The sequence below is a fragment of the Eleginops maclovinus genome, chromosome 19 (genome assembly GCF_036324505.1).
Source record: "Eleginops maclovinus isolate JMC-PN-2008 ecotype Puerto Natales chromosome 19, JC_Emac_rtc_rv5, whole genome shotgun sequence".
Lineage (NCBI taxonomy): Eukaryota > Metazoa > Chordata > Actinopteri > Perciformes > Eleginopidae > Eleginops > Eleginops maclovinus.
Window position 1 is genome coordinate 9,745,084 of NC_086367.1, and position 24,855 is coordinate 9,769,938.

At 43.2% G+C, this 24,855-nt stretch overlaps 1 protein-coding gene across 7 annotated transcripts in view; it reads left to right on the plus strand.

Moving 5' to 3' along the window:
- The window catches only part of tiam2a (TIAM Rac1 associated GEF 2a), an 87,176-nt gene extending 63,344 nt beyond the window's left edge, over positions 1-23,832 (plus strand). For all 7 annotated transcript variants that reach the window (XM_063908365.1, XM_063908368.1, XM_063908364.1 and 4 more), the window contains exons 15-27: positions 1,024-1,118; positions 11,545-11,778; positions 12,936-13,004; positions 14,139-14,264; positions 14,742-14,850; positions 16,845-17,024; positions 17,297-17,415; positions 18,446-18,554; positions 19,261-19,319; positions 19,433-19,535; positions 19,747-19,840; positions 21,234-21,388; positions 21,730-23,832. In XM_063908365.1, coding sequence (XP_063764435.1) covers positions 1,024-1,118; positions 11,545-11,778; positions 12,936-13,004; positions 14,139-14,264; positions 14,742-14,850; positions 16,845-17,024; positions 17,297-17,415; positions 18,446-18,554; positions 19,261-19,319; positions 19,433-19,535; positions 19,747-19,840; positions 21,234-21,388; positions 21,730-22,418 — 2,141 coding nt within the window. In that variant the 3' untranslated portion in view covers positions 22,419-23,832. The remainder of the gene's footprint in view (positions 1-1,023; positions 1,119-11,544; positions 11,779-12,935; positions 13,005-14,138; positions 14,265-14,741; positions 14,851-16,844; positions 17,025-17,296; positions 17,416-18,445; positions 18,555-19,260; positions 19,320-19,432; positions 19,536-19,746; positions 19,841-21,233; positions 21,389-21,729) is intronic.
- Positions 23,833-24,855: the final 1,023 nt, after the last annotated feature.

The following is a 24,855-nucleotide window of genomic DNA, read 5'->3' on the forward strand; positions in this document are numbered from 1 at the left end:
TCTGATGCCTTATTCATAATGACTTGACATTGTTTGGCAAAAACATTCAAAACAAAAGCCAGTTTCATAGAAAGTTTTTAGCGTCATCTTAATGATTGTAATTCATTTGAGTTTCCTCCACTACAGCCGTAATTGAACACAGAGGGATTAATGACTTAGAGGCCTCATTACAGAGAGTGGGTGTGATCAAAGGGCCTGCAGTTTTTCTCTCTGTCTCTAGAGGGCGTATGATCTCAGGCAGGATGATAATGGAGGCAGGAAGGTAAAATAATCACTTGTCTGTCACAGATGATTTCAGGATGGCAGTCCTTGATGACAGCTGTCTGTCATCTGGAAAAGAAAAGAGAGTGCAAGAACATTTGGATAAATACATATCTTTTGTATCTCTGTCTTATCAGTCGGACGCTTTTGTTTGACGATGATTGGCTTCTCAAAAAGGAGAAGTTCTGCTCAACAGGAGGCCCCAAAGTTTTCTTTTGTTTCCTGCTGTCACATTGGCCCGCCTCCCGGGCTACAATCAGGAAGAAAGTCTTTTCATTTGCCAACTGCTACAGAGTTTGTCCTCAGGTCCTTGGATTTAGAGAGATAGCCAAAATAGGCACAACAAAAAATCTCAAAACTCTCAATCTGATAGTGATCCTATCAGAGGACTTATATGTAAATAACATTGTGTTAGTGGAATGTGACTTTAAGACAGTGTGAGTGTTGTTGATTGTTTTAGTCAAGCAAGACAAGAGATAGGAGTCTTTAATTACTATCGCCCAAGTTTTTTCTTTTTTAGGATGACTGAATACCAGGGCCATTTGTAGACAGGAGACATATTTTAGTTCTGTGCGACTGGCAGACGCCCAGGATGGATTTAGACTATAATTAGCCAGCATTGTTTGTGTATTGTGGTCAGTAGAAGCATGTGCCTCAGCATAAATTCACTATAGTGCAGAGGCCGCAAAAAAACTATCACACATACACAGAGTGATGCTAAAACTAATGTTAAAAATGGCCCCCCTCTCTTCCTCTCTCCAGATGTGTGCACTGCAGCTGATGGTGCGGAGCCCCTGCGTGTAGGACTGGAGAGCGGTCACTCCCACTGCGCACTCAGGCCCGTTCAGCACAGCAAGGTAGGAGGAGCTTGAGTGTGTCTGAGTGCAAGAAAGAAAGTACTCCTATTGTCTGGTAGACATGAGCAGAGTGTTTCTTTTGTCTTGTGTGTGTGTGTTTGTACCCACTCACAGTGGCAGCTGTGGGGTTGTCAGAAACCAAACTAGCACCAATTCTTAGAATTACCATAATTACGATACTCCATCATAGCCGGCGGTATCAACACAGCTTATTACTGTCACGCAGACAGGATGCAGACTGAGGGAAGGGGCTGTGTCCTGCCACTGCCTCCTACACACACACACACACACACACACACACACACACACACATATGCATACATGCATTTGATGGCATGAATAATCTTAAACGCCTCTGTCATCTTTGCCTTTGTCCAAAAATACATCGCTGTGGTATAAAGCTATAGCAGTTATTGTAATGAATATATTTAAGACAAGAAGCTATCTTACATGATATTCCTGATGCCTGTGGTCTTAAACACTCCATGGGTACCCTCTCATATCAGTTTCAGAGAAATACGTCCTCTATAAATATGCCAAACTGTCGTCCCTGATGATTTATGGCAGCCTGTATGTCTATTTCTGTCCCGTCTGTTGTTGAAAGTCCGGTCAGCCTTTTTTGATATGTAAACTAACATTATAGAAGTCATTAAACTGAGCAGGAGCTTCTCCTGTGGGGAATCACGCCTCAGTGCTGTGGTAATGTAACACAGGAGAGTGTGTGTGCCACTGTTTATTGGGACCATTAATGGGTGTGAAGAGTTAATGATGTAGACATGGCTGTCTAGAAGCCCGAACTGAGAAGGGATGTGTGCGTTCATGCAAATTCACCTTATCTTGCATCATTGAAATGAAAATAGGCAGTCGTGTTGTGCTTGTTTCATCAATGATTCATTTTAAATCCGAGCCAAATATCCAGAAACTATCTCTAATTGCATGGGCTTTATACTAATTGCCTGTGTCAGAAGATGCAGTGCAGTGTTTGACCTGAGGTCAGTCAAGGGGTGAATTACAGAGGAGAAATTGCCCTCTTCTTCTCCTCTCTCTATTCCTTCTCTATTGGTCTCTTATTGTTTGCCCGGCGACACGAGTAGGTCCCACTGTGCTGGGATCTGCACTGCACCACTACTGCTGCTGCTCGGCTCCCTGCAGTTCGTCTTTTACTGAGGAATGAATGGAAAAATGTGTGAGTGTGTATGTGTGAGCTGGCATTATGAATGTGTGTGCTTATGTCACTGCACATATCGAGGCACAAAAGGAGAAAAATCTTTCTGCCTCTGTCGGGTTAAAGTCAGCCACTGTGAAGCACATACAAAAAAAGAGCCAGGGTGAGATATTGGTGCTGGTGAATCAGATTGTTGCCGTCACGAAGAGCAGAATTTAATCACTGCATGGCCATCCGTTTGTTCTCTGGGGCGCAGAGAAATAAATCGAGTGACAGGGAAGAAAATCAGCCATGTATCAGCATATTGGCGCACACATGCGTGCACACAGCGTTCTGAAAGTCAATAGAGATGGATGGAATGGAAAGTCTAATTTCAAGCCTCTTGTCACACCTTGTAATCGGCCGCCTCACTAGACTGACTACCATTGATTAATTGCTCCGTTGAATTCCAATTTGGGCTTATTACATACAAGAGATCAGTGTGTGTTTGGGTGTTATTTTGAGGTGAATTGCTTACTATGCACAGTTATTAATGTTGTTTACCACCTAGCTACTGATTGTGAGTCCAGTGCCTGTGAGTTGCTTGATGATACATATGGCTTCAAGGAGCCATAGCAATTGGTTTAACCCAGCGTTGTGGCATCATTATGAGCCTGACCAATAGATTGCGGACGTCAACTGAATTGGTCCCGGAAAACTCCCACGAGGCCGCTCAAATTGAATTGATTTGACAAGCATTGGTGAAGTAATGCAGTCATAAGGATGCGTAATAGGAAACACCAGAGTTGTTACATTCACTTTGTTTTTTTCTCACCTAATCTCCACTAGTTTAGCAACTGAAAGCCTTGATGTGGATTTGTCGGCTGGAACATCGCCAAGACAGCCACACGCATACATGTGACGACAAAAACACATCTATAGCATACCAGGCGGAGACAGATGGAAGGACGTGGGAAGTAATCTGGCACAGTCTGGTTTACCCACATGTCACCAGGTTCATTGGTTCCAGCTTCTCAAATGGGAATATTTGTTGTTCTTCTTAGACAGCCATGATGGTTTTTGATTACATTTGTCATCTCAACGATTGAAGATTCAAAGGTTTTAATTTCATATGCACATAAGCTACAGTGTAGAAATTGTAATGAAAATCTTAAGTCTTGAGCTCCTCCAACAATGCAACATAGTTATATAAGACAAACAACAAATTCAGAAATAAAATATGCTAAAAAATATAGTAAAATAAAAATAGTAAAGTAGTGCAAGCAGAAGTTTAAATACACGTAATACACAATACTTTTTTACAGTGGTAGCTATTTAGATGAAAGATCCAGTGATGGTGATTCCAATAATGAAAATAATCTTCAGTTGCTGCCCTTTGGTGTATTCTGTAAAACAGATTTCATTTAAAGCTGGAATTATTTGTCATTTAATTGAACTGGCACTTGGCCAAGCCTTTTTTCTGTGTTTGTCATGTAATTGAATCCAATGAACCACACTAATTTAATTTATTCTATATCCTCACAACCTTTGCCATATTACTTTAGTGTCACATTGTATTATGCAGTAAAAGCTATGATATTGTTTTATCGTATGAATAGCAGTCATACTGTATAATTCAAACTTCCTAGAGTAACAAGTCATGTCTTGTATTAAACTAAAGGTTAAACAGCAGACAGACATATTAAGCCTCTTTGCTTTGGTCCAGACTAGATATTTCAGTAAGAGCATTTCAATGGACTTATAAAGAGAGCTATGGCTGCAGCAGTCCTCTGTCTGTCAGAAAGAGAGGTCTGGCCTGATTTACATAGTGATGGTGTTATGTGCCTTCTCTAATTTAGAAGAGGGCGTTCATAGACTTCCAAATTTGCGCAGGTTATTTTTCCTTTACTTCTTTTCCTCTGGGCTCACTCGTTCTTTTTCCCATGTGTCAGTGGGCGAGTGTACTCTGAGAGGGGTTTTAACACACTTTAAAAAAGTGTGACTAACATTAAGTTGACTTTTTCCATTTCTGTTCTTCCCTCACATCATTGTGACTCCTAGACTTCAAACGGATACAGAAGATGCCTCCAATATTAGGTTATATCATCATCTTTAAACATTATTCAGTCTTCCTTTGAGCTTAAACCTTCCCCTTCCCAAACTTTACCCGACTGGTATGTGTGTCTGTCTTTTGAATGGGTAGGTAGGTTACTGTGTGTCGGCATGTGTGTGTGTGTGGGTGTGTTTTGACTAAGCCCATCAGTTGCCATCTGGCCAGGAGCAGGCTAATAATCTAGGCTTAAAGCTGTCGGCACAGTTAATGCTTGCCTGCTTCCGTCAGTCCACTCTTTTGTAAACAACTTGGAAAGACATAGCTAGAGATACAAACTTTTTTTAAAAAGGGGCACCGGAGGGACCGATAAGGACCCGGATCCAACATGGGCCAGATCTGACTGGGATGAACGCACCAGTGATTGTGGTTCCTGGCACCGCCGTGGGAGAAGCCATACCAATTGTAGCCCCAACGGTGAGCGATGAAGATCCTCAGCCGGGCCTCTACCTCACCACCTTAATGGAGCTGTTTATGCAGGACCAGTCGCCTGCCCAGGCCCTGTGCTCGCTCCTTGCCATGTACTGGTTCTGGCCGTCTGGCTGTGAGGCTGATGAGAAGGACCTGTTCCTGGGCTCTGTGCTGCTCAGTTTGAGACGTTTCCTCAAAGACAAGCTGGCCTGCCTGGCTCAGGACATGACTTCCTGCATGTCCTGCAAGAGCAACAAACAAACGGTAACTATGAGCAGGTGTGCTCTTCGCTTGCAGGGTGTCTTGAACTGAAACAGCTGATACTATGAGTCTTCATGCTTAAGCTCAACCTTTGTGTATCTGCTAAATATATCTCCACAGATGCGTAGCTAGAGTAGTTTTACATTGCAAGTCTCTGATTTGCATTTAATTAGCATTTCAGCCTTCATTTTTAAAAGCTCATGAATTGACCATGTCAGTCAGTTGGTTTGCCACTTGAAATATATGAAAAACATATACCTATCATTACCAAAGGATAATCGTAAACAATCACTGTGATGATCTCCTAATTTATCAAATACTTTGGTGTGTGCAATTTATTGGTTAATGCCATGCTAACAGATCAAACTATTGTTGTTCACATGGTAAACATTGCCTTATTTGCTTGTTTTGAGCGGCTTTCTCACAGAATGCCATCTCTACTCAGTCCTATCCTGGTGATCTTTCATTACACTGTTCACCTGTTAATGAATAGTTAAGACAGATGGAGTAAGTGAAAAGGTCATCGTGTTATTTGCTCTGTCTCTCCTGCTTGTATTGCTATCCATGATCTTATCTCCGCAGTATGGGCTGTAGTAGAATTAGTTGTATTGGTCTGACTTTATGGGCGTGTATTAACACTCGGTCACCTTGTGTGCGTAGTGGGTCTGTTATGTGTTAGTATCATGTCATCTATGGCAAATGTATGCTGTGGCTACTTCAGGGTGATCTGCTTGCCTCTGATTCACCCAGATTGATATTTTTCCAGGTCAGGAAAGGGTATGGGGGCAGCACGGGGATCACCATTCTGCGGAGTTGTTTGTCATAAAGCCACGTATACGGTTGGCAACATTCATTTCCTTTGAATGTTAGGCTTCTTGGTGGATTAAGAATAGTGTATAGTGCTGGCATTGCTTTGCCTTTGTACTGGCAGTCCTGCAAAAAAGTGGATGTGAATAGCCTACGGGACTCAGTAGAATGGGTGCTTTTATCGGAAGCTGGCTTCATTATTAAAACACACTCTTCTCCCAAAGTCCTCCGAGACTTGGAGGAATAATATTTGTTTAGGATGAATAATAAAAGGCGTAAATGGGCTTAAGCGCGACGAGACCAGCCCTCCCTCTCATCTTCCTCTCCCCTCCCCTCCACTCTGTTTGATTTATGACCATGTGTCTTCTTTTATTGTGCTTTGAAAAGAAGATGGCATCATGGCACTATAGCCCACTAACTTTGCAAATGAATCAACGGCCTGCCTACCAGGCACTCGCTTTCTCATTCATAGTGTCATGACAAGGCTGTTTCCCATGGACACATCCCCTTTTCTTAACCCTCCCCCCTCCCAATGTTTGTTTGTGTGTTTGTTTGTTTGTTTACTTCAACTAAGCCGTGGCCTCTCTGCTGGTGAAGCGCAAGCCATCTCCTTTGATTTGAGAGCCGTTTCATCTGCAAAGCCGAGTGAGCTCTGTACATAATGGCTCCATTGGAGCGTTAAAGGGAGATGGAGACAGTGTTCACTGTTTATCTTGCAGCCTGACAGAACTGTGCGTTGTTTTTTATGCATGTGTTTACACCCAACACAAAACAACTATTGGAATACAAACACAAATGAGACCCAGAATACTTTTGAATGTTCCAGAAACAGGGGGGCTAAAATCCTGCTTAGTAATTGCACATGATTGCAGCAAACAGTGAAGATCATGAGCTTGGAGGCCTCTGTATCCCCCCAAATCCTAGGGCCTAGGGATCAAGGTGCCAACCATGAACTGCAACAGGGAACCCTTATTGCGTCTCACTCCCATTTTTCTGTCTTGCATCTATTCTTTGACTGTGTCTTTCCAATAAAAAAGCATCAAATGCCAAATATAAAAAAGACCGTCATCTCCCTGGAATCCCCACCTTGACACTGCATTGTCTTCTTTTAGAATACCAGACAAGTATCTTCCCTTAGTCTTGAAAGAAGGTATAATAAATCCAGTTTTAAATCTAAATAAGATTTCCTGGACATGGCTTTCATCTATATATATTCCATGTGAAATTACCTTGTGCACTGTGTGACACATACATATATTTATTCCAGTGCGGGCCATAGTTAACATTCCTGCCTGTTACCCCCCCACCGGCTCAGCCTCCCATTTTTGAGTCAGCCATTCCTCTGTGTGTGGAGGTAACAAGCCAGAACAGTCTGCATTGTATTGATGCTATTGAGAGACTGGACACAGATACAGCCCCCGGCCTCTCCATTCAGCTCTCTCGAAGTTCCACCGTGATCACACGGAACCAAAAAGGAGGGGAAGAACCAGAGGAAGAGGAAATAGAAACGTCTTGAGGCAAATGGATAAGGGGAAGTAGGATTGATGGCCGGTTGTGAAAGTGGAGATGTAGGAATTACAGCGTTGATGGAAAGAGACGGACAGTGAGAGAGAGAGGACACTGTTGCCAGGGGAAGAATTCCCCTCTATTTGCACATGCCAAGTGGCCAGGCCGTCCACGAGTGATTGATATGCAAAACAAGCCGGCAGCGAGCACTTTTTCTCTGCTTACGCTCACAGAATGGCAGGACGCGGGATCAATGGCTCTACCCTATATCAAAGCCAACTCCACTTCAGAGGCATAGGTGTACTCCATACCAAGGCTACTGACCCGGGCCTAGCAGAGAGGTGGGCAGCAGTGGACGCTAATTAGAGTAGAGGAAAGGAGGAGGAGGGTGAGAAAAGCTGCAGAAGGGATTGACCGTCCATCAAATTAAAATCAGAGGTGGACGGAGACACAGTTCTACAACACGGTCAAGACTGTTCAGGTCTCTCACGAATGTGTTTCTCAAGTTGTCAAGTTGTATAACCACGCATCATGCCAGCATCCAGGGGAGGCAGGCTGCGTAGGAAGGGCTGCTCATTGGCCCGGAGGACGCAGCGGCAGGCCACAGCGGCATGGAGGCTGCTCTACAGACTGCTCTTCATGGTGAGCCGAGGAGTTGATATTTAACAATGGTTATGCTTCAATATTCATTGTAGTTTTTGAAGGGTCCTACTTGAAAGAGACTACAGAAAGTCATCAGCACTCAACTGTGTTTGATGTCTCCTGAAGTGAGTGGGTATGATAAAAGATGTTTGGATTGATATAAATGGGGCTGCCATTTACGTTAAGCTTGTCCTTGTCATGTCTTGAATAAAACTGTGACTAGATTTATAAGAAAATGACTTCAACTTGATGATAAGGGTCCAGCATGTTGCGATAGAGCCCTTTGCTTTACCATCAAGATGGCTCATGATGGCAAGTGGACATCATGTACCTGTGTGTATGGCTGTTGACTGAAAATAAAAAGGAAATGCAGCTGGACTGTCAGAAGGAAACCAGGTAAGGAAAGAGAAAATGACTCAACAGCCTCTCAATCTATTCATTTTTATACCTGCAAAGGATGACAAAGACCTCTTTCTTTTAAATTACCTAAAAGGCTCAGACGGTGAAAAGAGGTAGTAACATGATCCAGGGCTGTCAGCTGTCAGAGGAAAAACCTGAATAGGAATTCACAGTCGGATGCACTCCTCTTTCCCGGCACTCCCGGGCTTTTCTCCCGCCTCCGCTGGCTCCTGTCCCCGGCTCTTAATTGGTTATTTGGGCTAGCTGTCGGGCTGTGTTGGTAGGATTGTTGTGAGGCAATCACAATTCCTGAGTCATGACAGCGTGGAGCCCCGCACCTCCCACTTCCCTTCACTTTTCTGCTCTCTTCCTCTCTGCCCACATCTTCTCGTCATGCTCTAATGCAAGTATCTGCCATTTAGTGTTGATGGAAATCTTACTCACATAGAAAGCTGTGTGAGAGGTAAACGTGTGTTTCCATTTGTATACCCTTCCCGGACTTCCAATTAAGCATATGCATTTTCTTTTTACCCCCTCACCTCGGGAACTCCTTTATCATTGTATGTGCGCATCATGAACATGACCCCACATCCTTCCAGCATGTGGGTGTGATGATAATTAACTCAGCACTTGGCGGTGTGTGCTACCGGACCGGCTCCCCCTTTCCTCTGGGTGCCTGTATCTAGAATAAACGGCAGACATGACCGTTATCTGGAGCTAGCAGCGAGGCTGTTTGATGAATATGTTGCTCTGATATCATTAACCTCTCTGTTTCCTTCAGGCAATCTCCCCTGGTCCGCCTGAGTTTTCCCAGTGTGTGTATCATTAAATGAACGCTGACTGGCGGTGTCTCTGAAGTGTATTTTGTGACCTTTAGTGGGATTGTTTTGTCAGCATCTGTAGTTACATTGCTGGCTTACTTGGGTTCCTTATTAATTCCTTCTGAAACAAGAGCTACAGTGAATGTGGGTGTGCACATGAACAAAATAAATGTTTACAAGAAAATGTTCCCATCAGGTGGTGAATTTTATGTAATCAAAAGTTTGAACTTTCATGAATATAAACACTTGCAACACAATTTATAGCAACGTCCCTTTTAGCTATGCTAGCAGGATGGCAATGTTGGTAAATCCGCCATTGGAAATATCTAAATAACTTTTGCCATGACATTTCAAAAAAACATTCATTTTACTCTCAGGTTGAATTGTAACGACCTTGATAATTCCCTAAATTTTCATTATCCAGACAATTTAATTTGTCTTCTTATCGGTAAATGTTAGCATGCTAATATGCGAAACAAAACAGCATAACATCCGCTAAACATTGGCATGTTATCTCATTTATTTTTTCACACCGCTTTGCATAAGTAAAGCCTCACACAGCTACTAGCATGACTGTAGACTTGTTTTGAACACTACCGGAGAATGTGGTTTATTTTTAGTGTTTTTAACATTCACAGGTACGTCTGTTTGCAGTGAACATGTCGGGAACGCTCCAATCAGAACGTTCTTCCTCCAGCGCAGAGGGAGACATTAAGTCCCCTCATAATTATCATCCCACATTCAAAGAACTCCAGAGTGGGCGGTGGATCACATAAAAGAGGCATTTCCCCTCTACTTTCTTCTCTCTCTCTTTCAGTCTGTTGCTCTCACACAGTCTACAGCATTGCAGCATTGGAGGGCCCTCTCTAGAGGGACCATGCTTTAATGAGCTGGCTGATGAATCGCAGGCTTATTAATGGAAGCCTTGATTGTCTGTGGGCTCCCTGGCTGTGGATAGTGGGGGTTTCTTTGGGTGGTGTCTCACTCCATTGGAGCTAAATGTCTCAGACATGCTTTCACACACTACGTGGAAAGTGTGTAGGTGTGTATCGATGTCTGCCGTGTCAGAATGAAGCATGTATCGATTCCATGTGTGTTGCTGTATAGTCTGAAGTAGTGAGCTTCACTTAAATGCTTGCTCATGCAATACCCAAACATACATACACACTCTGGCAGATAGTGCTGAGCAGCTGTTTTGCCTGCCGTCGCTATGTTGCTGTGCAGCCGATAGAGACCTGCTATTACTGGCACTTATCAGCCTCTGCTGATTCCAGTGACTCACTACATATTGTAATTCTGCATCATGCTTTTCCCTGGGAATGAGCAAGGTTGGTCATTAGTAGGCTATTCTTATCATAGAAATCACATCATAATTGATGGCTTGTGTGTCTGGCAATGCTTGATGCAGTTGATGAAATAGTGCTTGAATAGCTTGACAGGTAAGAAATTAGGATAGATTTTTCTTGTGTTGAAACATTTACTGTAGTGCTGGAAAACCATATACTATAGCGCAGTAATACAGAGAAGCTGATAATGAAACATTTCCTGCTACAGCCGCTCTTCAAGATTCTACCCGCCACAGGCAAGACTTCGTAGTGCTGTGCCTACGGCTGATGTAAATTCCTCTACCCAAGGCAAAGCAGTCCAATATAAAGTGATGCAGATTAGCTGTTTCTAAACCCTGTGTGAATGCTATGATGCCTAGTTGTTCATGGGAGTTCCACCGATCAGGAAAGTACACATCAGGCTGGAGAAAAGCTTATATTCATGAATGAGCCGAGGTATAACCAGCTGAATTTAGAAAATGAGATGCTTCTAACCCCCCTCCCCCACTCTCTTTAATTAACTATTTAAAACTTTTCCATGACCATTTGAAATGTCCTAGCATTCCTGGAATTGATGTGACACAAAGCTGCATGACTGTCCATTATGGATTTAGAAGAATAATGTGATGCAATGCTATCTGCTGGGATACCCAGTCAGTCTTTCAGATGCTCCGTAAAGTCTTTGATGCAAAGCCAATTAGAATGAAGTGAATAACTTAATCTCCACAACGCTCTTAGTGCCCCCCGGGAGAATCACTGGCCATGTTCAGTGTAGAATTATATACATCATTATCTTTTTGTGAAGCAATAGAGTTGAAATCATTAATAGTGAATTGTTTAATGAGGGAAGTAAAAACTCACATGTTAATATATCCTTGATGTTTCTCACTGCAGTTTTTTTTATAACAAGTGTGGTAATCCTTATTTTATCCAGCTGGATTTTATATTCCCAGAGCTGCCTAAACTAAATACCCCTCCCTCTCTCTGTCACCCCCTACAGAGCGTGGACACAGTGTGCACTCTCTACCAGTCCTGCCAGGAGGGGGCGTCCTCAGGCTCCGGGGGTATGATGGACGACACCAAGGGTCTTCCGATGAGACAGGGAGCGGAGTCTGGCTCGGGTCCCACGCGAGAAGCCACCCTGCTCAGACCTTGCCCCAAGCACATGAGTGCCACTGAGAGGTTACGCAAGGTCATCCAGGAGCTGGTGGACACGGAAAAGTCCTATGTCAAGGTGAGAGCGCCAAGTATATATTATTATAAGCTTATGGGACATGATTACGTTTATTTGAAATCAGCTGCACTTACATTTTCAATTTTTTTCTCCTCAGTTATAAAAGTATATTCTTTTTCTTTTTCACTTTTATACCAAGACAAAAAAGCACTATAGCTTCATTTAACTCCATCATAACTGGACTACTCGTGTTTTTTATTGGACATAATATCATGTAAAATAACAGTCATCATCACTGGCAGCTGCTTAGTTAAACATTTATGGAAGTGACCGTTTAAAAAAAAAAAACGTTTTAAAAATGATATTAATCTTATCATCCTACTTCAGGTCTGTACCCTGACACCTTGTTTCTTTTGTAAAATAGAGTTGTGAAATTGATCAAAGTGCTGGTTGAAGGATTTTGCTACTTTTGGACCGAGCTAAGCTAGCTGTTTCTCCCAGTATTTAGTTTTAATGCTATGCTAAATTAACTGGCTGCTGTATTCAGCGATATATTTAATGTAAAATATGAGGATGGAGCATTTCTTCTCATCTTCGCCAGCAAAAACGTGAATAAGCGTATTTCCTACAATGCTAAACCCTTCGTTTTTATATAAGATATCATTTATCCAAGTCCTGTCTAGACTTACTGTATGTGTCCTCTTCCCGCCCAATCGTTTTGCTGCCCTAATGTTTTCTAGTACGACCTTTTCCTCCTGCCTGCCACATCGTCATTTTTTTTTTCCTTTCTCTTAATTTTTTATTAAGTCCCTTTCCCCCGTTCACCCTCCTCTTCCAATCTCCGTTGATTTGTAATTGAGTGAGGAGATTGTCTACCCAGAGTGCCTTGATGCAGGCCTGCTCGCCCATATCCATGCGCCACTCACGACCGAGGCAGTCTGGGTGGGGGGACAGGGAGGGGAGGAGGAAGCTCATAAATCAACCTAATGAGAATATCTCCGCTGATACCGAGACAAGCTACAGCCACATTAAAGTAGTGGGAGGGAGATGGAGGGAGAAGATGGAGGAGTGGGGTGAGGGACTGTGGGAGGGGAAACAATCAGAGGTTATAAAGGGAAAAATAAATGGTCGGATTTGTAAAGGACATGCAGGTTAAAGAACAGACTGCTGTGCGATTCCTCCTCTCTGACCTTTCTTCATATTTATTTCATGCACAGGACCTGGACTGTTTGTTCGAGATCTACCTGAAACCCCTGCAGAATGAAACCTTCCTCACACTGGACGAGGTAGTTGGTGTGTGTGTGTGTGTGTGTGTGTGTGTGTGTGTGTGTGTGTGTGTGTGTGTGTGTGTGTGTGTGTGTGTGTGTGTGTGTGTGTGTGTGTGTGTGTGTGTGTGTGTGTGTGTGTGTGTGTGTGTGTGTGTGTGTGTGTGTGTGTGTGTGTGTGTGTGTGTGTGTGTGTGTGTGTGTGTGTGTGTGTGTGTGTGTGTGTGTGTCCTAATGGGAGGTGTAGCGGCCCGAGACGAATCTTGGGTGGTGCTGAGGCCATATAGGACGTAGAATTCATTGAGTGTTTATTACCCAGAGGTGACACCTATGAACCCTGCTAGGCCATATCTACCTCATTACCAGTGTGCCTGGCTGGAGGACAAATTAGCATTCCCCTATGTGACCTTCTGGCGTCCCACTGGGACAAGCCAATAAGGGCTAGTTTGAGATAAAACCCACCCTTTAAGAATTCACGTCGGATTCACACACTACAGTTTAGCTGTCTGCTGATTTGACCTCTTTCAGAAATTAAAATGGTCTTCCTTCTCCTTTTGTAAACACCTTGAATTAAGCCATTAGTGTGTGTTCCTGTGGAGTAGCCGCAGCATGCTAATAACCTCAGTGTTGCCATTTCCAGCCCTGTGTGCTGCGCGTGACCTCAAACACAGGACGACTCTCCCAAGACGCACTAGTCGATAGGCCACTGAGCACTGGGGCAAATTAAAAGGCAGTTATGGGACAGCGGGACGTGTCCAGACACAGAATAGGCGAGAGCGTGCGCGCCCCTGAAACGGCTTTTAATGAAGGGAAGGGTTGACCCTGGGTGTGCGTGTGGGAGAGGGTGTGTTAGACAGTTGAAGTGTGTTGGTGTGTGTGTGCTGCTTTCCTAGGCTTGTCCCTAAGTGCCTTTGTCAGAGATGGAGCCATCAGAGTGGAGCTTTATAACACTCCGGGGTGCCTGTCTGACGTGCTATTATGAATTACAAGCTATCTAGGCTGGGTTTTTTCTTTGCCTCATATTCATTCTCCCCCTCCCCTTCATTTTTTCTGTGCAATTTTCCTCCCATCCATCTATATCCATCATCACCTTCCACACCACCTCTTCTTTCCTCACCTCTTCCGATCCATCGCTCTCCTCCTCCTCCTCCTCAGATGGAGAGTCTCTTTGGCAGCCTGCCTGAAATGCTGGACTTTCAGAGGGTCTTCCTGCAGACCCTAGAGGAAAGGATTGCCTCCTCGCCTGACTTCAACACCCTGGAGACCCCGTCACAATTCAAGGTGAGACCCCCACACAGTGGCATATCAACTTATTGATGAAATGTCCGTTGCCTTCACGTGGTTTCCATAAGAAGGAGTATACAGAACGACATTCTTGTCAGACCAGATGATCGTAACCACTTTTCCAAAGAGAAAGTTACAATGTTTGATATCTTGAGGTTTATTAATAATTGAGGTGGTGTGACAGGGGCATCTCTGGCTGATTCATAGGTTTGACATGACAGGGTTATTGATCGAGGCGGCGGTTCACTGGTTGGATTGTGAGCTGCTGAAAGCTAGTGTACTCAGGAGGATAGGCGAGAGGAAGAGGACAGAGGTGGTCTCCCGAGAGAGGGAGCACAGAGTGGTTACGGTCATGACTTCACATGTTCGCGCCCTTTCATCCCCTCTCTCTGTTCTCATGTGTTCAGCCTCGGTCTCTCACCATCTGTACGGCACTCAGTCCCTGTTCTTGTTTTTTTTCTCTCGGGTTTACAGAAACTGCTGTTTTCTCTCGGGGGTTCGTTCCTCTACTACGCCGACCACTTCAAGCTCTACAGCGGCTTCTGTGCCAACCACATCAAGGTCCAGAAGGTCATGGAGAGAGGTACAACACACACCTGAACACGTGCAAGAATACACTTCTACAGGACATCATCTGCAGACATACTATCCCACACTCCGTGCTAAATCCAGTTTCCTTGCACCTCCGTTGCATCAGAGACACCTCTTGGCTCTCACTGTTGAAAGTTTGTCCTTTATATTTTGAGGAAAAAAAGACTGCCTCTCCATTTTACTTCTGGTCCTGTTTCATTTCTATCCTCACACAAAGACACAAAATGTTAGCAGCAGGGAGAAACAAAATCCCCCTTTCATTTTGTGATCTACTGTTTATTACCAATTAAAACTATTACCTGAAGTTTAAACAAATACACACATTTATTAATCACACAGACTTTGGATAACCTTGTTCACAAACAGCAGAGCCGCAGTAATTCTTAGCGTCTCCCTCAGCATGTGACAGAGTAGACATTTTAAACTTGATTTATGCCCGCTACAACGCTGGCCTTTCTGCGACTGTTTTGGGAATGCTGCCCAGTGCCCGAGAGAAACCTAAGGAGATTGGCTTCTTTGCAGAGATGGGGGGCTGGGGTGTGCAAATTGCCCCCGTGCTGCTTAAAGCTGACCCATTACTAGAATTGCGTGGGATATTCCTCGAAGTAAGCAGCAGGATGGACATTTAATAGGATTAGAGGAGGAAAAACACTCAGAAAAGTCCCCGATGTGTCGGAGTTACCTAGAGGAGTACGACATGTGGTATTAAAGCAACACTGGTGCATGAAATAGTTTCCGCGGTGTTGAAAATGTTAAATGTTTTATTTCAATTTAATTATGTATAATCATAAGTACGGAGGAGGATCTGGGCCACATTTTTTGGGGGGGATCTGACCAAAGTGTGTTGTTTTTTTAATTCTGAGATTAAACTCAATATTCTGAGACTTTTTCCTCAGTGTCTCTGTCACAAAAATCCAAAACCTGCGATTAAAATGTACAAAGATCACAACCCCCAATACCCAGTCAAAGTATTTATTTTATTTTGGGGATTTATTTTTTGCTCGGCATTGTTATTCTTAACTCTGTGTGCAGTGCCAACTCCAAATGTCTCCAAGTGCTTAAGCAAAGGGAAAAGATGCCAGAGTCAAAGTGCTGTACTTACAGGGATCATACACCCTATTCTTTACTCACAACTGTAAATGGCTGTGTGTACTGTTCTATACTTGTTGCACAAAATCTAATATTAGAATGCCATGTAGCACAATAATTGCATGGTGCAGATCAGAATAACCAAGGTTTACATAGTTGCACATTGCACACTGAGTATATATTCGGCTCGGTGTGGTCACATCAGCTGAGCCGAGGCCACGGAGAAGAAATCTTTGTCAACCCTTAAAGTAATTACATGCCCGTCTGTGCCATCTTCATCACTCCCCCTCCCTTCCCATCATGCCAAGGGCCCTGGGTTGCCTTAGTTTCTCTGTTTATTTGTCGACTCGTTAATTGCCTGCCAATTACTCTGGGAGGTGTCGATGCGGCTGCCTGTCTGTGGCTGGGAGTGCTATAATTAATACTTTAATGCCCCCCCCCCCCCCGGTAGGCATCGTGGAAGCATGCTGCTCAGGGAAAATGTCATCACCTTTGCAGAAGGCTCATTCTGTGTTATACCTGCCATTTCACACTGTGCTTTTGGCTTCACGGCAAACGAAGGAGTCCCAACTTTATCGTTTTCACCCTGGTGTAAATCAGAAGGATTAAGTAACTCATGTCAGTGCGGGGGGATTTTTTTTAGCTTTTGCTGTGGAAAACCGCTTGTCAAATGAGTGCTGAGTATAATGGATGCATTAGCAGATGTTTAAACTTAAATACTACAGTGGTCATGGTGGGGTGGGGAAGCCTACACTACCCTCTGCTGGAGACTGCTTATTGCACCGTGATTCTGCACTGGCCAGCAGAACAGTATCAGATCTGAGTTTGGCTCACACACATGCATGAGACCATCAGAAAGACGATTCAATCCTTATTAATTCGTAATGTGTTTTTCAGCAAAGACGGATCAGGCCTTCAAGGAATTCCTAGATGCGAGGAATCCCACCAAGCAGCACTCATCCACCCTGGAATCCTACCTGATTAAACCAGTGCAGAGAGTGCTCAAGTATCCCCTGCTGCTCAGGGAGCTGGTCTCCCTCACTGACACTGAGAGCGAGGAGCACTACCACCTCACCGGTAGGGACAATAAACACACACATACATTCACAGGCACACACACAAACACATGGCGAGGACATGCTATAAATACGAGACAAGATCACACTTATTATTTCAGCGTATTGTCGTCATCCTGTCATGCGAGTATTAAGTGACACATCTCAGAGATTATCCACATACACGATGCACTCACAATGAGCGAATGAAACCTGCTACTGTAATCCAAAGTGTCCACATGTACAGTGAAGAATTTATATATGTTAACGCTTCATTCTGTTGTGTCCCTGCAGAGGCTCTGAAGGCCATGGAGAAGGTGGCCAGCCACATCAACGAGATGCAGAAGATCTACGAGGATTATGGCTGTGTGTTTGATCAGCTCGTAGCAGAGCAGACTGGCCACGATAAGGAGGTAGATACACATTACAGAATCAGATGTAATATCATCAATCATAGGACATATACTGGAAGTTTCCTTAACGACAATAGCCATATTGTCCTCGACAGCCAATCAGAGCAGGCCGGGCTGTTTTGAGTCGGTGGTTTAAGGAGACAGTTGTAAAGCAAAGCATTTCAGACTGATCAAATATTAGTGTTTTTTTTTACAAATGAGCATGACAACATTCTGTATTAGAGTTAGAGTCCGCGAAACCAGATCAGAAGTCAGAGCATTTGCCTACCAAGATCCCTTTCTCTGGAACCATTATCAGAGAGGCAGAGAACCTTTAAGAGGGCATTGGAGATTTTTAACAAAGCCTTTAGTTAGAGCTGGCATTTTATGGTACTTTTTTATTTGATTTGTCATGTATTTATATTGTCTTTTGTTGTATCTTATTTTATTTATTTTGTTTTATTTCAATTAGAATTTGACACACTATCTTGTCTTTTAATTTCTGCTGTAATTGTTTTGTTAAAATGTTGTTGTTTGTTGTTATTCTGTAAAGCCCACTGAGACAAACAGGTTATGTTATATTGGGCTATTTGAATAACCTTTGGTTTGATTTTATTTTATATTAAAAACAAAAATAAGATCTTGAAATAAGCATAATACGTTGCCTTTAAACTTCTTCCTCCTAGTTAAAGTGGGTTGAGTGGAGCTGTTTTAGCTGTTTACACCATCTTCTGTGCGTCGCCTCCAGGGATTGAATTACAAATTGATGGAATATTTAGCTGGTTACTTCTGCAGTGTAAATATTCAAAGTGAATGCTAAATAATGTTGTCCAGGGTACTGAATGTTTTGAGCGTACTTCAACAGCGACAACGATATAAAGTCTCTCTTAAAAATCAGCTTTCACCCCTTGTACGCATTCAGTATTTTGTATTGTCTGTGTAACTCCAAGCATAGACATGAATACTGAGTATGGACCACAGAGCGGTATGCTGTTTGTTCCTCCGTCTCCTCTGTTTAAAAAAAAAACAACGTCTCCTGTGTCTCTCTCAGGTCATGGAGATTTCTATGGGAGAGTTTCTCATGCATTCCTCAGTGGTCTGGCTCAACCCGCATTCATCGTTGGGTCGCATGAGAAAAGACCCTGAAATGACCGTGTTTGGTGAGTCTGCATGCTTCTCCCACCACAATTTTGCTGTTGCATTCTGGGAAAAACTAGACCCCTCCTTTCCCTACCATAAAACTTCCACCCCCTACCAAGGATTCCGGCAATCAATATCTTCCCTGCTATTTCTATAAATGATGTTTTGTCTCAGAGGAATAATACACAACGCCAATATTTTGAATAAAACCAAAGAGAAATGAATGCTTTGATTAAGCACAAAAACTATTGCTGTTTGGATAAAAAAAAAAGGTTGACAAGCACTTCTGTTCTTGAAGCTACCCGGAAACTGCATTATTTAAGCCTAAAGTGGGCATGTCTGTAAAGGTAGAACTCATGGGTTTCCATAGAACCCATTTTCATCCAGATACATTAAGGTGAGCGGTTGAGGGACCCATGTAAATAAGGGCCTTGCAAGTGTTTCCCTTGCCAAAACAGCCTCTGAGCAAATGTCATGTGGCCATCAGAACTTCACAAAGTTAATCGGTACAAACCAGGTGTATCAGCTGTTCTGTAAAGCCACCCAGAGTTGTGTTTGCCGTGGCACAGCAGATTTCAGTGACTCTCAATATCTGGAGCTGTAGTGCAGATGCATGCTTGAAGGCTTCAAACTGTAAAATGTTTCTGAGGGATGCACTCCTTCAGTCGCTTTCCCCTAGAGGCATTCACAGGGAAAACTCAGACGCTGATGTGTTCTCTCTCACAGTGTTCAAGAAAGCGGTGATATTGGTCTACAGGGAAAACAACAAGCTGAAGAAGAGAATGGTAAGCATTGTGTCTGACGCTTCCTCTCACATGCCTCAGATGGGCTCTTTGGTTTGAAACTCAGCATTTTTTTCCTCCTCTCTCTCATGTGGCGTTCTCTTTGTGATGACCAGACCAACTCTCGTTCGGCACTTTCTCACGGAGATGCGGACCCCTTTAAGTTCCGTTGGCTCATCCCGCTCTCTTCGCTGCAGGTCAGATTGGGAAATACTGCAGGTAAGGACTATCACATTAAATCACTCACAAGTACACCCACTAAATTTCATATTATTTCCCGACCAAACGTGAAGCTAATTCTTCCTGCCCGCACACACACACCTCTTCTGGCATTTCTACTGAGCTCCCCTCCTTATCTCTTTCTGAAACCATAAACCATGTTTGGACTGTGTGATTAAAAGCCTCTCCTTTTATTGCCTCTCTTTCTCAGGAACAGGCACAGAGAGCAGCTGCATCTGGGAGCTGATTCACTCCAGGTCTGAAGTGGAGGGGAGGCCTGAGACCATCTTCCAGCTGTGCAGCAGGTCAGAGATTAAACCTTCAGTGGATCAGTGGTGATTAGTGCTGGCATGCATTCATGGATTCAATAGTGCTTTTTTTTTTTTACCCAATATGCATACCAGAATTAGGGTATATTTTTACAAGTTAGTTAAGGTTAAATTACAACACTGGTCTTATTTGTGATTATTTAACTTTTCTATGAGTTGTAATAACATAACAATCATACACTTAAATATATGTCCATTGTGTAATCATTTCTCATTGCACAGGGAAACTCTGTACACAGCTATGGCAAGCGCAGTAGGTCAGAATGGAACCAGAAATTTGGTCTGGAAGCAATCTCCTGTCTTAAATGTATACAAAAGATAGTATGGGGTAATCTTTTTTACCTTTCACCTTATCTCTCACATAGGTTTTTGCAAACATCTGCCATTTCAATGTCTGATTATCTTGTATTTCTCACACCATCAGTCTTATTTTTTAGCAATGGTACAGATCTCAATGTTACATCTGATATAAACAATGGTCAAGGCTGTGAAAAGACCCACGCTGTGATAAACTGGAATGATCTACTTGTTCAAATCCACATCAAATCTTGTATTTTCAAACCTTAAAATGGCTGGGTGATGCTCCATCTTAATTATACAACCCATTTAATTAAATATCCTTTTTTACTGTTCAACTGAAGCCCAATAATTGATTTATTTTATTTAGAACAATATCCCTTTTTTCTTTATTGCTGCTCCCTGTTTCATATCTGTCTGTTAAATACAAGGCTATCGCCAGCAGCAGGTTAGCTTAGCGTAGCATTAGGACTCAAAACAATTAAGAAATATGCCCATCGGCACCTTCTCCAATTAGCATTTTATAACTTGGTTTAACACGTTGTTTTTGTACACAATAACCAGAAGAGATTTCTCACTTTAAGGTCTTTATGCTCAGCGCAGCAAATTGAAGGCTGGCTGTAGCTTCGTATTTAATGGAAAAGCATTAGACTGTTATCATCTTCTCTAATATTTCCCAGATATGTCAACCTATATTTGTTATGATTTATTAAAAAAAACACATTTTTAATTGTGAGCCTTAATCTTTTAGGACTCGTATAATAATCTTATCTTGTATAAGGTGCTATCAGTTTGGTATTTTTCCTGGGTACCATTGTGTTTTCCGGTAGTTTTATCATTTAAAAAGGCCAAAACATTTCTACACAAGGATGGGGGTTTGAGTGAAGCCTGTGACCCACTTGGTGATCCTCATTACAGACTGTGAAATTGGGATCATTCCTAATGAATTACATCACCCATTTCACCAGGGACACAATGGAAGTCTCCTACCAATCCCCTTAATCTATATTTATCTTCTGAAATCAACATACCGTGCGCTCACATTACTATGGTACCTCTGCCGTGTCCTCAGTGTGCCGGAGAGCAAGGTCAACATCATCAAGGTGATCCGCTCCATCCTCCGGGAGAATGTGAGGAGGAACATGAGGAGCGAAGGCACGCTGGAGAGGAACTGTAAGGAGCGCTTGGCCCCCCTGCGCAGCACCCTGCCCTCGTCCGCCCGGCTGGGTAAGTGTTCAGAAGCGTTACATGGAAACATTTCAGTTTTTTGTTTCCAGGACATATTTCTTTAAATTAAAGATCTTTAAACAACCCTTGACATTTGTTTGGAGTACCAGGCTTGCTTGCTGGGAATTTTCCCTATAAAAACATGTCCACATAAGGCAGTCATTCTTGCTGACTGGTATACCTTTAAAAATCATTAGCTGTGTAATGCTGAGTATGCATGTTCTTTAGAGATGATTGTATCTCACTTTGTAGGTCATAAAATGCTTAAGGGGGCTGAGGATGCAAGTCTTTCACTCAGATAAGACTCCACGGCTGATTTCCATCTCTAAATTTGTTCTCAGGTTCCACCAGGGCGTCCTGGTTGTGTAAGCCGCCGCTTGGAGATCTCTCCGCCCAGGCTGGGACCGCCAAAGTGGGGCCAGACTCCGACGAGGGGAGCCTGAGCAGTGGGACCTTCAGTTTGTGCGGGGTTCCTCCGCCCCGCACCTCCTCTGAGACGCAAATCCAACCGGCTCAGAAGAACTGGTCTCACACGCCCGGATCCAAATCCCAGCCCTGCTCCTCCTCCTCTGTGAAGGAGTCCGACATTCTGAGCGATGAGGATGACGATGGCTTCATTGAGGGGGGAACACGGAGGGGCAGTGGAGACAGCAGTTCTCCATCTAGCACCATCGAAGACCAGTTACTCCACCTTAAACTCTCAGAGGACGCTGCGACGGCGCCCTGCGTCCAACCCGAGGGAGACACGCCGGAGACCCAACCCAAACTGATGCGTGGACACTTCAGTGCAGTGAAGAGGAAATCCAGCAGCCTCAAGAGGAGCCAGGGTGCGCTGTTGAACATGAGAGCCCAGAGCAGGTCGCTGGACAGCCAGGCGGACGCAGCGTCGCTGTCAGGGGGCGTGGACCTCAACGCTTTGCTGGAGAGAGATTTCAGCGTCCAGAGTTTGACTTCTGTGGTGAACGAGGACTGTTTCTATGAGCCGGCCGAGAGCTGTGCCGCTGACTCAGGGAATGCCACCTCCTCGTAGGAGTCGTAACGAAAACCGCAGAACAATACTATAACAAGCCCACAGGGAAATGCTCGTAAAGGTGAAAGACTGACTAAAGCCCCTGCGTCATTAGAGGGAAACCCCTGTGGCTCCCTGCGGGCGCAACCGGTGTGGCTGTGAAGCTGTGCCTCTACTCGGAAGACAGTTTAGTACACCTGCTAAAAGTTAGATGTAAATGATCTTTTTCTTATGGGAGCCTATTAGCTGACAGACTCAGATTCTCTTCCTTAGAGTGGTGAAGCGAAGTGATTTCTGTCCCATTGATAATAACTGCAATAAATCTGCCAAGCACTGATGCGTTCTCGCCATTTCCTCAGCTCTCAGGGCTTTCCCTCCTCCCAACAAACTGCTTAGTGACGTATTCCAGCCTCGTTCCCCCTGCCGCTCATGCCGATTGGCAGTTTTTCATTCGGTTTTTGATGTTTTGTATGAAGAATGGGGGAGAGTGTTCTCTTTCTTTTTGTCCCTGAAGTTATACGAGGAAAGAAGGTCGACAGGGAACATAGAGCCACGGGATACTGAGACGAAATAAGGTTCTTATCAGGGTTATTAATTTGTATTTGGTGTCACAGAACCAAACACTGTAGATCTCTGCTTATTACAAATTGCATTTGCGTTAAAAATGAAATAAAAGAAGGCTAATGAGTGAGGGCTAATAAGGTCCACACAGAGACCAGAGGCGGGCATGTCAGACTTCCTGATGACATCGGCCAGCAGGAAGGAAACTTTCGCAACAAAGCCTTTCTTGCTGTATTTTGTGCGCTAAAGTACAAAGTTTGCCATATTTTTGAAAGATTTGTACAGGTTTTAATGTTAATAATATTGTTTTTATTTATTAATAGGTTTGATTATGTGTATCTAAGCAAAACTTTTTTTGGGTGAAGGCTTGAACTGATGGCTAAAGATTTGGATAAATACAAAAGATGCAATACTGATTAACATTTTTACACTTCATTTTCAATGATTCCCACTGGATTTTGGTCGTCTTTCTCTGACAATTGAGATTTCTAGTGGTTGCATTGGGATGTACATTTTGTTTTTAAGGTCTGGCTGATTATTTGAATGATTTAAACCCCAACGTTTTTTTTTTAATGTTTGTGTCCTGTATATAATCTTCTATATTTTTAAAAACATTTATGTATTATCTTATACATACTTGACACTGTACAGGTAAGACACAAGACAGGAAATAAAAGACGTTGCAGCTGATATTTTTGTAACAACGTTTGGTTTGCCATAGCGTGAAGTACGTGTCGTGGTACTGAAAACGGGCGAACCTCTTCAACGTTCTTTACCTTCTCAACTCTACCATGCCTTTAATGCTAGCATACCAATGAATGTGAATGTCCCATTCTTATGGAAGTGTTTTATAAATAAAAGTTTTATCTGTGAATGACGCCTGGAGAACAATGCTTTCAACTTGCCCTTCATAGTGTGTCAGTTCAGTTTTTACGGCTCGCTTTGTGCTGGAGGTAAGCGTCTTCTCTCAGGCTGGGTCCCTGGGCATCACTTGCCACCGGCGCCTGATTAGCTGTCAAAAGAAATGCAGGAATGGAAAGAAAAGGTAGATCCTCAATAGACTACATAATTATCTGACAGAAGTGGGGCACAGTTGTTTGAAGAAGTAGCTTTACTGCACTGCTCGGATTTTATACTACAACCTGTTTGAGACCCAGCCACATGCTGGGACATATAAAGCCTCTCAACAAGGACCATTGTTTTTCTTTCCCCTAATATATATTATACAGAGAACTGAAAACACATCAATAACAGCATGTTCTGTTAGTCAAATTTGAATATTCTATACTATACCTTTCAAATATATTACTATTTTTATAACGTACTGAACTATAATTTTTTTCCAATTTTTCCGACGTACTTTACTATCTCATCTTTTCTGGCTTTCTGACGTACTATACTATGCTGTTTTTACATATTTGTACATGCTATTCCATGTTTTTATAATATATATATTTTCAACATACTATACTATGCAGTTTTTACGTATTTTTGCCTTCCTTCACTATGCCGTCTTTGTCTGACTTTGACATACGCTATGCTGTTTATTTCACATTTTCGACATACTTCCAATTTCAAAATGTTGACTGAAAAAAATATAGGCTAATTATTTGATTTTTATACTATGAATTTGTGAACTTGTGACCTTTTATACCTCTTATCTGTTTGTCTGCGAGTATTAACAGGTAACCGAGCATGAGCCAACATGGCAGTCCTCCATACCTGGCAGTATCTGCCATGTAGATCTGATGGAATCCTGATTGTGGTCGAGATTAACACCCACTAATCATGAAAACCGAGTGACTGTTCCCTCTGGCAAGTCAACCTTAGCCCGCCATCTGCCACACTGGCAGACAACAGCCCTGCCATATTCTGTTGGTGATAATCTGTTCTAGCT